The following is a 13,701-nucleotide window of genomic DNA, read 5'->3' on the forward strand; positions in this document are numbered from 1 at the left end:
GCTTATTTTGGAGAATAAGCAAGTATCATCTTGTTTGTGCTAAAAGCAGAAAAGTTTTCCTTATATTGAATTTGTAGACAAATTCTTTTGATACCTTTAAAATACCAGAGTCTGTCTAGAATGTATTTAGAAGCAAAAGCATAAAATTGTAGATTTACGATTAAGTGGCTTGAATAGGGTTTCATAAAACACATAGTGGTCCCAATTCAGATTATTTGAGCTGTGCGACTCTCACAGCAAGATGCTGCACCTTGCAGTCATCTCCAGTAAAGCAGAGTCACGTGTGTGTATATATACACTGTGTGTTGTATGTGATCATTTTGGATAGATTTACTGCAGTGACCTGATGTCATTTTCTTTCAATCATAGATTAAGTAAATTAAAAAAAAAAAAAATCAAGACAGCTTTGTGTTAAAAAATTAGAAATACAAGGCATTAAACTTTGTGTAGATGAAACTTTTGATTAAGCGTGGTTCCATAAACAGCCAAATCTTGATCTTGGAGCAGTGAGGGAGTCCTGGAAAAAACCTAGCTATGTCCTGAGAAGATATTCATTTCATTATGCTGTAGCAGTTAAATATGTTTCTCATTAAATATATGGGCATAATACCTAGCAAAGCAAAACTCTAAGGTATAGAAGTGCTATGAAAAGGTGTTGCAAGTTCGCTTGACAATTTAAAAAGATGAACTCTAACTAAAATATTTTGCTTATTAGGGAAGGGAACTGTGTCCCAAAACAATGCACAGGCTACTTTGTAAAGCTGAATATCAAACAAAGAAAAATGGAGAGACTTACAGGTGCAGTTCTAAAAAGGTACAAATGAAAGCCCTGCAGTCCTTAGCATATATATATATATATATATATATATATATAACATTTATAAAAGGATAGCAGAAATAACTATACATAGTAGGTTCAGATGACTAAGTCATCTTGGAAATCAGATTTGCAGCTGCTTATGCAGAGAAGCAAGCAATGGAAGTTATTGTAAGCAGGCTGAAAATATCTTCTGACAGAATCAGCTTGTTCTGTGATCATCTGATTTACATCCCCCTGCTGCACAAATCAGGAGGTTCAGAGTTGCTGAATTTGATACATTTCAGTGCAAAATTGGGTACCTTGATCTGTGAAAATGGAAGTGGGAGCTCCGTTTTCATTAACACTTCACCACTATTGCTGTTTTGACGAGACAGTATCTGGGGAAAAATCAACACCTAGTGATGCATATAATGCTTCCTGCAGTACCTTAACAGTAGGGTTTTTTTTGCCTCCAGGATAGAGAGAAAAGGAAAAGAATTGCTTCTTAGGAGCCTGGAAAGCAGCGCAGTTGGCTCTGGCAGTGAGGGGGTTGACTGACAGTCTGCAGTGCAGTGGAGTTAGCTGAGCTCCCTATATGGCTGTGGATTAGCTATATGCTAATACTGATAGGAGAAGAGGAGCTGTACAGAGCGCAGTGAGCTGACGGTGGAGGCGATCAGAGTCACAGCAGAGCTGACTCCTCAAGAGCCATGGCTGAAGGGGGTGAAGGAGGAGAGGATGAAATACAGTTCCTACGAACTGTAAGTATCTGCTTTTTATAGGTCATGTTATACATGATTTTATGTCTCATGTCTATTCCTTTCCTGTTGTATTAAAAATGAAGTGTTATTTCTGTGCTGAGCTTTGCCAAATGGGAGAATTGATTTAGTCAGTGGGAAAAAATAAGCAAGAATATGAGCTTTAATAGCATCAAGCAGTCTCAGTGTGTTCTTCCCTGAATTTGCTCAATAGCCAGTTTGGTATAAGGAGACCTATTTCCGCTGTAATCCCTTGTGTTTGAAGCGTCCTCGTCAACTTTGTACTTGGGTTTCTAAATGTAGCATGCCAAATATCTGACCTCTGAAACTTCTGTCTAGGTTAGATTTCACTGGCATTAACAGAAGCTTTGCAGATAGGAGTGCCTTAAAATGATGAATAAACCAAGCAAGCCTTTGATGACCTCTTCTGATAAACACAGAATGCACACTTGTGTGTAGGGAATACCAACAGATGTTGAAATTGAGGCTTTGCAAATGTTTGGGGTCTCTTCTGTGCTTAAAAGAAGCTCATTTTAAAAGGAGATGAGGATTTCTTTGGGAGGGGGTGTTAATTAGTGAAATAGTCTTTGCCTAGTGTAACTTGCTATAAAGAGCCCTCGCACCATTCTTTCCTAAAGCTTCACGCAAATCTAGTATAACAACTGATTTGGACTTTTAAGCAAGTAGTGGTCATGCATTAATTTTTGGGAAGAGGATAAGATCTTTTTCATCTTGTGTCTCTCATTATTTTTACCCTGCATGACTAAGAGTTTGTTGTTGTGTAACTAGCATGAAAAATCTGCTGATGTGTGTATTCCATGCTCTTTCCATGCTACCTTTACTTTTCATTTATTACAAATAATGTTCCAGAAGCAGAATTCTCTAGAGTTGATACAAGTTCAAAAGGATGAGTCTCTAAAATACAACATGCTAAGTATCCAAAATAGAAAATTACAAGGCTCATTTCTGGAAGGCTGGGAGTATATATTTCTGGGAATTAAAGGTTAGAGAGTGGTGATGGTTGCTGCTGCTTATGTAGATTATTTAGGTGTGATGAAGTGTCATTAGCACCTTTAAGCCTAGGAGAATTTCAGGGAGGGGAGAGAAATGGATAATTACAACAAAGTGTTCTTTCCAACATTCCTTAACTTCACTTTTTAGAGGTACCTGTCTTACATAATTTAGTAGGTTACTCAGCCTTTAGGAGGCAAGAGCTTTAAATGTCCTTCATCCTTTCACTTTTTAAGATTTGCCTTGACTGAACAGTATTCCTCGGTGATGAAGGGATAAGCTTTGCCTATTTGTAGATAGCCTGTGTGTGCTACATGAGATGGCAATTTCTGCTGCTGTGACCCATTCTTTCTAGAAGAACTCTATAGCACTTCTTCCCAATGGGTGAAATAAAGCGCTAAATAAGAGGGGATCAAACATGGGAACAGCAAAAGTGAGACTATGCAGATGTGTTCCTTCTACTTGGGGCTAGCAAATCTTTTAGAGGGGAAAAAAAATGACTAGATTTCTGTCACTGAAGTCCCAACTTCTCCTTCCTGTGAACAATCATATCAATTACTGCTGTCTCTTTCCCATTATAAGTTCTTTCACCTTTGTGAAGAAGGGATCAATTGTTGTTCTGCAAAATATGGAGAAAGGAATGATTTATTAGGTCTTGAGAACTACAGTGATGTTAAACTTTCAGTAATTAGTACTTAGAGCTTTTATTGTTGCTTAAAAAGTTTGTACATACAAATATGAAGTACAGTATATTTTTATATCTTTACAACTTTTTCAGTGAAATTGTTGATCAGTCAGGATCTTCTCCAGATAAAATGTTTCCTGGGAATTTGGCTTGCTAGTGAATGTGTCCCAGACTTGTGTAGGAGAATATTCCTTTGAAATTGTTGATCTCCATACTCCTTATTTGTGTGTGTGTAGACTGAAGATTGTTTTAGGCTCTTAGAGATAACTCTTTCTTGGTGAGATATAAAATAAGATCCAAAAATATCCTTCAGTATTTTTTGAAGGAGCAAGACAATTAACTCTTAAAAGCCTAGTAAAATTAATTTTTGCTTCCTTAAAGGGAAACTGCATTTGTCCCCCATTTTTTGTTGGTTATGAAGTGTTTTTTCTTCTGGATTTAAATTGCTATTTGGTTTTGTACATCATTTTTAGGCTCTCTGCTTATATAGAAAGGCCGGAAGCTCAGCAGTGCATGAAAGTGGTACCTGTATTTGCTTTTAGGAAGCAGCAAACTATAAACTGATGGAAGGCTTTTCACTATATCACTGTCTGTTCCCAAGGCATTCCTCACATTTGATTAATTTGGCAGCAATGAAAAATACAAAGACCTTAAGAATGAATTACTGAGAGAAGACACCACTTCCATTGTCATCATTTTTGTAGTAGTAGTATGTCTTCAGTGATCATTTCAAGTAAGTCTTAGTTCTTGTGTGAAGTCTTTATGAACAATGATAGCATTTAAAAGGTGTTACTAATGAAGTGTAATTTCCTTTATTAATTTTTACCTGACTTTGTAAGTTCAGCATGAATACAAATAAACAGTTTTTACTTACAGCTACCTTGCTGCTGTGTCTTAGTTATGAAATCTTGATTATTTTGTTTCTGTGGTAATGTTTGAATTGTTTCTCTATTTTTTTGGTTGATGGTTTTCATTTGGATTCGACCCTGGATATTCAGTGTATGTGTTCCCACTTGCATATTGTGTATGGAAGGGAGAAGCAAAGCACTTGTTATATGCGTGTAATATGCACTACTGTTATCTTTTATTTCCTGCCCTGGTAATGTTTCTTGTACTTTTAGTAATCGGCTACTTCGCCCTATCATTTGTTTGTTACCCCTTCCTAAGGTATGAATACATGAGAAATTAATGAAGGTAATGTTTATGCAGATTCAGGTGAGAACACGTAAGTTAACCTTTGCTGTTTTGAGATAACATGTTGAGGGATATAGAGAGGGCCCTGTTACCCTTGGCAATGTGGCTATATGAGTGTAAAGCATTCTCATTCAAGCCTTTCCTAGCTACTGGGACTCTACTACTGGGACGAGTTGACAAAGTCCTTGTCTCTCTGGAACTTATTCCCAAGACCTCTGTCATTCTGACTACTGCTGAATTAATAAAAAATTAGGCAATGCCTTAGAGCAGATAGCTTTTGTCTTCCTTCATCAGAAATACCTATATATTCACTTGCTATTAGAGAGCATGAATGGAGGCCGGGGGAGGTCACACCCAGCTCAAAGCATGGAATCAGTTTAAATGTTCTTGTAAGAAAGCATGTCAAAGTTGTTTACCATCTTAAGAGTCCAAATTATGATGGTAACGTTAGTTAATAGGTGTATTGCTTTGCTACTTTTTTTGAAATGTATTGTATTAATGGAAAGTATTTCCACTTATTTTAATACTTTTTTTTTTTGAGATGGCTCATAACACATTAGTCAAAGTTTTGTCTTGTTTTCTATGGATCTGAACAGCGTGTGTTGGTGTGCATGGGTATTAGTGTGTGTGAGCATGTGTCTGTATGACTCCCCAGCTGGTTACAAATTCATTTCCCTGAATGCCAAAGGCCTCTAACAATTGATTCTTCTTTGACTTTTGCTCATTTAACTCACTGGTGGTGTATCCCTAGTGACATAACAAAGAATGTGTGAAGTGGAGACATTAACATAAGTAGCCCTTAGTAGTCCAACTTAATATCTAATAGTTATGCAACTAACTGCACACTGATATTCTGTAGCAGAGATCTTTACGGCTTGATTCAGTAAAGTCCAAATATCTGCTAAGTAATGCTCACCAGATAAAATACTTGAGAACAATTACATTGGACAAATGTCCAAATGTCAGAAAATAATGGATGATATTTTGAGGAAGAAGGTTTTAGCTGTAGTAAATTAAAACCTGGGAAAGTATGGAAAATGTTCTCAGTGAGTTGTGTATGAGATTATATAAAGAGATACAGAAATTTGTATATAGTGAAAGTCACAAAGGCTGAGGAATGCCTTAAGATTAAATGAGTGGAATTTTCCTGAAGCCTCTTTTAAGGGAGCTGGCACAAGTTCTTCATGCTTCTTGAACAGCTGAGTGTGATCCATGGTATTGTTTTCAAATTAATTAGGACATTTTGTCTTTTGTTACTGAAATGACTGTATCATGAAATTCATGATACAGTAGTTGTACATTAGTCAGTGAATTTCTTTTAGGAAAAGGGTAAAAATAAAGGAAGAATAATGTTATATAAAACTTGAGTTGCTTCTGAGAACTGGTTGTACTGGGAGTTGATTAAGTGTTGATTTTTATGTATTTTTTTAATTTATTAAATGTTTATCTGTGTATCGTATGATGCACTAGAAAATTTGAGATATTGTAAATCTAATTTAGAATATTACACAGACCTTCAGCAGGGAAGTAGTCCTAGGCAAAGTCTGAGCATGAGCTCCCTGTTTTGCGTGTAGTGACAAACTGGGCAAACCTATTCACAAAGTTGAGAACACATGCAGGGAGTAAAAGCTGGCAATACAATGGGTGAAATGAAATAAAGCAACGTTATTTACAAAAAAGGACACTACAAGTTCTAAGCAACTTACAATAAATTCATAAAATTAAGTATGACTTACATGGTAGAAACTGAAGGGTAATAAGGCACAAAGTGCTATATATTAAAAAGTAGCTATATACTAAAAAGACTGGGAAAAAAGCATTTGCTAGGTGATAGTGTCTTGAAAGGCTATATCAGGTAAGGGTGGCAGAAAGGAGAAAAGACAAATAGAGTTTTACAGGTATAGCAGGTGGACAGTGAAGACTTAAATCATTATTAGTCAGAGGAGAAAGCTGATTTCTCCCTATCAAAATGGAGATAGCTGACTTAGGGACGCACTTCTAAAGGTCTTGACATTATAGGCTGCTGCTGTTGGAGATCATATGTTGTTTGGGCTGTTTCCGTGATACCTTCCTTACGTTTTGTAAGGAATGGTATTCCTTACGCATGGATTTATAGAATAAACTGTAGATCTATTTTTTTCCTTCAAGGACACAGAGCATGTTCATAGATACATTGTACAACATTGTATGTTGTATTATAGCTAATGATAGTACATATATATGATGTATGTACAAACATATATACATATACATGAGGTATATACAAGACATGTGATTATATGTAATGAGTTCTGTTTTTGCAAGCTGCTTCATATTAGCCCAGTCTACACCAGTTATACAAAGCAACATGGCACTACATGAACTCAGCATCGTGCTTTACCCCTGTTTCTTTCTAGAGTTTAAACTAAAAAAAAAAAAAAAAAAAAAAGCTATTTCAGAAAGAAATCACGGCATGTATCACAATAGTATACTGTGTATTGTTACAAAACAATTGCAAGATTGAATATAGTCATGATCCCTTTAACTAGTAAAATAGGTATAACTAACTCTTTGTCAGTTTATTTTTCTTTATTTTTTCTTTTTCATTTTTGGGGTTTTTTTGGTTATTGGTGTCAGTGCAGGTCTGGTGAAATAATATCAAATTTGTTACAATCAAGCAAAGTACTTCAAGTCTTCAACCTTTTTAATAGGATTTGAGATCAAGCAATAATAATACAAGCATACATTTCCCTGTTTTCTCTTAGCCCTACTGGTGGCTGTTGTGGGGATCCGTCCTCTGCTCAAGCTCTGCCTTGTGGTGTCTGAAGAGGGATTAGTATCTTTGGTAATAAACAGCAAGTTTGCTAGTAATGTTCCAACATTTTTGTGGAATGCAGCAAGCGGGTTGCCTGATCTCTGTGCCTTATTTCTAATCCCCTGCCATGCTAACTGGGTATGATTCATATTGAAATCCAGCTGTGAATATTGCTGCTTTTTCAGTTCCCATGGCAGTGCTGTGACCAGAGAGCCAAATGTGGCCAGGTGCATTAGATACAGATTCCAAAAACTAAAACAGAGTGGTGGGCAGAGAGGATAAGAAAAGGAAATTTGCTATGCAGTTATTTAGAATATATTTAATTCAATCACAGGACACTAATTTTAAAGTCATATGTTTATTGACCTCTTTCATGAAATAAGGACTTTGCAAATGGCACTTCATAATAGTGCAGATATATAATAAACACAGACTTCTGTAGACCGTAAAATTATCATCTCAGTGGCTGTGCTTGTCAGCCATTGTGCACCTGCTGTCAGTCAAGCTCTGTCTTAACAGATGTGGTTCAGCTGTAAATAGGAGCTGACGGCCAGTCTGTCAGTCAGGCAAGCTCAAGTTTCCAGTGCCCTTTTCTGGCACTTCATGTCTGTAGTGGGGGGTGGCAGGTTCAGTCAGTACAAGCAATGGCAGAGACAACAACAACATAAGGTGAAAGATTCAGTAGTAACATCAGGTTTGCTCCTTCTACTGGGCTTTTATCCAAATAAGCAAGTGCTAGTTCCTCAGTAAGATGAGTAGTCAGCACACGCCTGAGCTGTTTTTAGTCCACAGCAAACATCTCTGTCAGTCTTGAGCATTTCAGCTACTTTGGCATTTAACTGGGTTCTCCAATACCTTGTACCAGAAAATCAACTTCCCTTTACCCAACTGAAACAGCTTTAATTCTCTCCAATAACAATATAAGATGAAAGAACTGTAACTGAAATAAAATCCTTTATAAATCATTTGTACAAACAATAGAGTTTCACCTTGGTGACTTTAAACAACTGTTTAACAGCAGATGCAGAACTAATTTAAACACTAAAGATTTAACATGCTTTCAAATTGCATCAGCAGTACCATGTACAAGCAGGAGTGCAAGGATAATCAAGCTTAGAATATACACTAAAATGCCTTTGATGAGTCACTAAAATGCTTAAGGCCAAATGACTTCCACCTCCCAAGACTCCTCCTGAAGTTCACCTGTATGTCTCATCTTTTCTGCATATAGAGGATGCCCAGAAGACCTATACACGGCACATATAAGGATATTTAATGTCAGTAGAATTCAGAAGCTGTTTGATAGTGTGTAAAAAAACAAACAAACAAACGAACAAAACGTTGATACAGTCAGTGCAGTCACTTAACATTTTGATTAAAAAAAAAAACTAAAAAAGAAAAACCAAACCAACCAACCAGTTAAACAAAAATCCTTCCCAAGCTGTCAGTATTACATACTCCATGCTACTAGCATAACCTTCTTCTGAAATGCATATCCATTTCTATTGCAGTTTCCAAAAGATCAAAATCAATAGACTTTATAGTTCATGTGTAGCCAAAGGTGGAAAAGGTAGACTGTACAGTTTGGAAGACCTCGGTCTGGTCATGCATGACATGCCTGCATTTGTTGCCATCAGAAAAATTTTTTGTGAAGAACGTTTACAGGACGAAAGATTCTTTGCTGCATATATGTTGACCATCACAGGATAAAGTGTTAATGGGGATTAATAAGATTTGATTTCCTGATCAGTTACTATGTATGGGAAGTGATTCTATTTATAATGTATGTCAAACCTTCGTTTAAAATTTTGCATTTTTATCTTATGTGCATTTATGTACATTGCAATTAATAAGGAGTGTGTTTTTTAAAATGCATAGAATAATAGTAACTTTCAAATTTGCAGACCCTAAACATTTTCTGTGTGAGTTGCCATAGACTGTATTTGAAGCTCCTTTATTGCTTTCCTTTTAAGGTTGTGCAGATCTCTTGGAAATAGTCCTGCCTGAATAATTTATAGTTCATCCTTCATCATCTTCATTTATTTTAGTTACTTTATTACTATCCCTAGAAATAGCTGTAGGTAATGTGGTATAGGTGAAATTACAGGGAATGGCTCATGGTGACTAGTGCTTCTGATAGCTGAATAGCTAAGGTGTTTCAACTACATACATGCATATTTATCTATTTATTTATTTTTACACAATAACAAAAAATGAGCTTTCAAAAATGTTGAGAGTTTACTTACTATACTGCATTTATACATGTCTGTTTATAATGGTTGTACTTCTAGCACTTCTTAAAACTCTTCAATACTTCGATTTTTATACAGATGGAAGATTTGGTTGCCTTTTACATACATAATGAAATCAACTATGATAGGACATACACAAAGAAGTTTCAGTAATATGTGTTAATATAATGTGTTTTACAAGAGAAGGAAAATTCAGCAACTACTATAGGACTGATTTTCTACTCTTGTAGTTTTGAAGCAGCACTTGTATGCAGCACTGAAAAGATAAACTTATGGGGCTGGCCAAAGTTTGTTTCATAGAAGTGAATATAATGGTATTACTGGAGAAGGGTGTAGGATGTGTGATTATATAATTTTTACCAGTGATGTGAACATTCTCCCATCATTACTTCAGTTTAATGTGTGAAATAGTAAGAGCTTAGTATATCAAACTTGGCTTGTTGAAGAGCTTCTTTACTTCACTCGTGCAAATCAGCCTGAGTTTCAGAATTGTTTCAGTTAGGTATTTTGGCCCTGTTCTCCTCTATGCGCAGGTCTTCTCTATGGTATGCTCTTAGGATTGTTTAAGAGTAGCACATAGCAGCTACTAAACCAGCTAGACAGAAACTAATGGTGAGGTCTAAAACAACTTGGTGTGTTGTTTGTTGTAAATATTGCTTAAACAGCCAGATTGTTCTTCCAGGATAAAACACATTCTAATCATTAAGTTGTTACAAAATCTGGAGTTTCCTCGAGGTAAAAAGTAAATTATCACCTGCAAATATAGGTTTCCACCTAAGAAATTATACTGATCATGTTAAATATTTTCCTTTATTAAGGAAGAGAATTTTATCAGAAGATGAAATAGTTTTCTTATTCTGGCTTTTAGTCAATTTTGCTTTGAAACGCCACAGTTTGATGAGTCATGTGAATGCCCTAGGTAGACTAACTGAAGGTAAGTTACAGAAGCTGTCATTAATGACCTTTTAATGTTAACCAGAGTATAGTTCCTATTTCTTGTCATACAGCTGCATAAGCAATAAGCTGTAAAGCTGTATCCACTGGTGCCTTGTTGAGAAAACTCCTTTGAGAGCAGCTGAAATAGGAAGTACAGTCTTTGTGATTAAAGTGAAATTCAAGAAGCTTGATGGTACGGAAGATTCTAGATTCATTTTGAGCATCTAATTTTCATTTCATGATCAAAGTTTGGTTTTGTTAGAAAGACTTACATATTTTTATTTGCTAGGGAACTTCCCAAGTCAGCCTCTCTCAAGGTTGACCTTAGGCTTAAATAACATCATTGTCTAAATAGGGGCCTGTATATAAGGCTTAACTTGCCAATTAGAGTGGTAATATGACCTTTCCTGTCCTTGCCAATATGAAGAACATTTAGAATCATAAATCGGAACAGTCTAAAAAGGTGAAATATGTCCACTACAACATTAAAAAAAGGCTGGGGGGGGGGGGGGAAGGGTCCCAAAATCTTCAAGGAAAAAAAATGGCCAAAAGATGGTAGTGGTGGTATCCTGTTATAGGTAATGTGTGACATCAGTAGAATTTTTCTAGTATTGTTTAGAAAATTAAACACACAATTGCATAACTGTGTCATGTGTTCATGAAGTCTAATTTTATCCTAATCCGTTGACTACTTTTATCTTTCACATCAGTTTTTCTTTTCTTTGATTATCTAAGAAAAACAGAGCAGTAATAACAGTAGCCAATAATAACATGGGAGCTGCTGGAAGATTATCTTGGACTTGGGCTACTTCCAGGCAACATAAGTTAGCAGTATCCTACCTCTTTATTTTTGTGCATCCCTTAAATCTTCAGCACCTATTGCTGTAGGGAAACACCCTATAAACTATCTGTGTAATTTAGCTGTCTCAAAACACCAGATACTGACTTCTGTGTACTGTTTTCATATAATTTCTTGAACCAGACATTTTCACAGTAAACTGGAGACTACAGTTTTTACAACAGGAGTTACTTAGCTATTCCTCTCAAGTGCAGCTGCAGAGGACAAAAGCAAAGACAAAGCTGTTATTTACTGAAAAGTAGGTATATTCTATAAGCAAAAGTATATGTGAGGTTTTAGCAGTGCTGAGTTGGCCCCCATCAGATCATGTTGCTGCCCAGGTGCTTTTTTCTTTGGTGGTTGTTGTGGCATCTCGAAGGTAACATATCCTTTTTTGTTCTAGCAGAATGAAATGCAGTCAGGGTTCTTAGTACACAACCTTCATTTGATTTCTTTAAATGGTTGTAGGTTCTGTACTTATACTGATCAGGTGCAAGGTTACTGGTTTGATTGTAGGATAACTGTGCATTGATTGTATAAGCATTCTGGGGGGATACACAAGGTGAAGAGTTACAATGCAGAAATGCTGTCTTATACAATGTTGGGCAATGTGCTGATGTCCTAAAATAGAGGTATGAAGCAATGGCAACACCTGCTTCTTCCCAAGTATTTCTTCTCCTGTTACAATATTATACGTGTATAGCAATTGCTGGTTACTTTCTGTCTAGTACATGCATGGTTTTCATGGCTCTTGAGATTACTAGGTGTGCTTGGATCTCTGGCTGCAGGCCTTGGCTTCAGTTATTTGTAAATTAGTGTAATAGTAGCCTGTAGAACTTGATAAAATGTTACAGCTATGTGTAAGGGTCAGTCCTTGGTAGGTACATGTGATGAAAGTGTACTGTTGCTAAACAGTACTTAGTTGGAAGGCAAATGTGCTAGATGTGAAAGCTTGCAAATTAAAAAAGGGGGAACTGACTTTGTTGAGCAACCAAAAGTAATCAGAAATTTAGTTTATATGTTTATAGCAATATTTGATTGTGAGAAAATGAAAGAACATTAATGAAGTAGAGCAACCACTTCTTATGTTACACTGAGCAGTATTAATTTCAGTCCAATGATCTAATGATGGCTGGACTTGAGAGAATTACCTCAGACCATCTCAAGTGAACTGTGATTAAAACCTGGGATTCAGCCTAAGCAATACACTCTGAAGGACTCTGTTGTGCTTACTTACATAAACATGACAGCTTGAAGAAGAACAGCTGCAAATGTTAATGTCTAGTACCTGTGACTGAACGGTGGTTGAGCATAAATATATAGACTATCGTGGCAACCAACTTTTTTTTTTTAATATATAAAAATATACATACATATATATATGTATTTGAATAATTTTCAGTTAAAAATTGGCAATACTGTTGCATCCAGGCAAGGGCTAGGGTTTACAAGGTGCTGTACAACAAACACAAGAAAACAGTACAGACAAAGAATCTTTATATTCATTCACTGTGACTGTGCATTAGCAGTAAATATTTACAAAGAGAGATTGGAAAGATGGAAAGAGAGAGAAGCTGAGACGCCAGTTTAATACTCCTTTCTGCTTCAGCTCTACTTGAAGCTGTAGAAGCCAGAGCGAGAACAGCTGTCCTCCTATCTCTTGTTCCTTGAGCACATAAAAACATTTAAAGAAATTGTAAGAAATGGCAAGATTTTCATTCATTTTGACAGGAATAACTTGCCAAAATTGAGGGTCTTAAAAGGCATTTGCTTGCTCTTGATGGAAAATTATATATAAGTAGGCGTTTTTTGTGGAAAAGAAAAACTTCAAAGTGGAATTTACATTAAAAAATGAGCAAGGCCCCATCTCCTTGATTACAGAAGAATGTAGCAAATGGATAAAGATACTTTGCTGAGAACACTGACATACTGTGTACAGTTCTGGTGTCCTCAACATAAAAAGGACAAGGATCTGTTGGAACAAGTCCAGAGGAGGGCCATGAGGATGATCAGGGGACTGGAGCACCTCCCATATGAAGATAGGCTGAGAAAGTTGGGGCTGTTGAGCCTGGAGAAGAGAAGGCTGCATGGAGACCTCATAGCAGCCTTCCAGTATCTGAAGGGGGCCTATAGGGATGCTGGGGATGGACTCTTCATTAGGGACTGTAGTGGTAGGACAATGGGAAATGGGTTAAAACTTAAACAGGGGAAGTTTAGATTGGATATGAGGAGGAAATTCTTTACTGTTAGGGTAGTGAGGCACTGGAATAGGTTGCCCAGGGAGGTTGTGAATGCTTCATCCCTGGCAGTGTTCAAGGCTAGGTTGGACGAGGCCTTGGGTAATATGGTTTAGAGCAAGGTGTCCCTGCCCGTGGCAGGGGGTTTGGAACTTGATGATCTTAAGGTCCTTTCCAACCCTAACTATTCTATGATT

The 13,701-nt window shown here is 36.6% G+C and overlaps 1 protein-coding gene across 12 annotated transcripts in view; it reads left to right on the forward strand.

Moving 5' to 3' along the window:
* The first annotated feature begins 1,304 nt into the window (after positions 1 to 1,304).
* The window catches only part of RYR3 (ryanodine receptor 3), a 217,712-nt gene continuing 205,315 nt past the window's right edge, over positions 1,305 to 13,701 (forward strand). For all 12 annotated transcript variants that reach the window (XM_061380161.1, XM_061380166.1, XM_061380162.1 and 9 more), the window contains exon 1: positions 1,305 to 1,560. In XM_061380161.1, coding sequence (XP_061236145.1) covers positions 1,510 to 1,560 — 51 coding nt within the window. In that variant the 5' untranslated portion in view covers positions 1,305 to 1,509. The remainder of the gene's footprint in view (positions 1,561 to 13,701) is intronic.

The sequence above is a fragment of the Neopsephotus bourkii genome, unplaced genomic scaffold (assembly GCF_033783945.1).
Source record: "Neopsephotus bourkii isolate Nb327-2 ecotype Australia unplaced genomic scaffold, CSIRO-AGI_Nbou_v1 NB_1792, whole genome shotgun sequence".
NCBI classification, from domain to species: Eukaryota; Metazoa; Chordata; class Aves; order Psittaciformes; family Psittacidae; genus Neopsephotus; species Neopsephotus bourkii.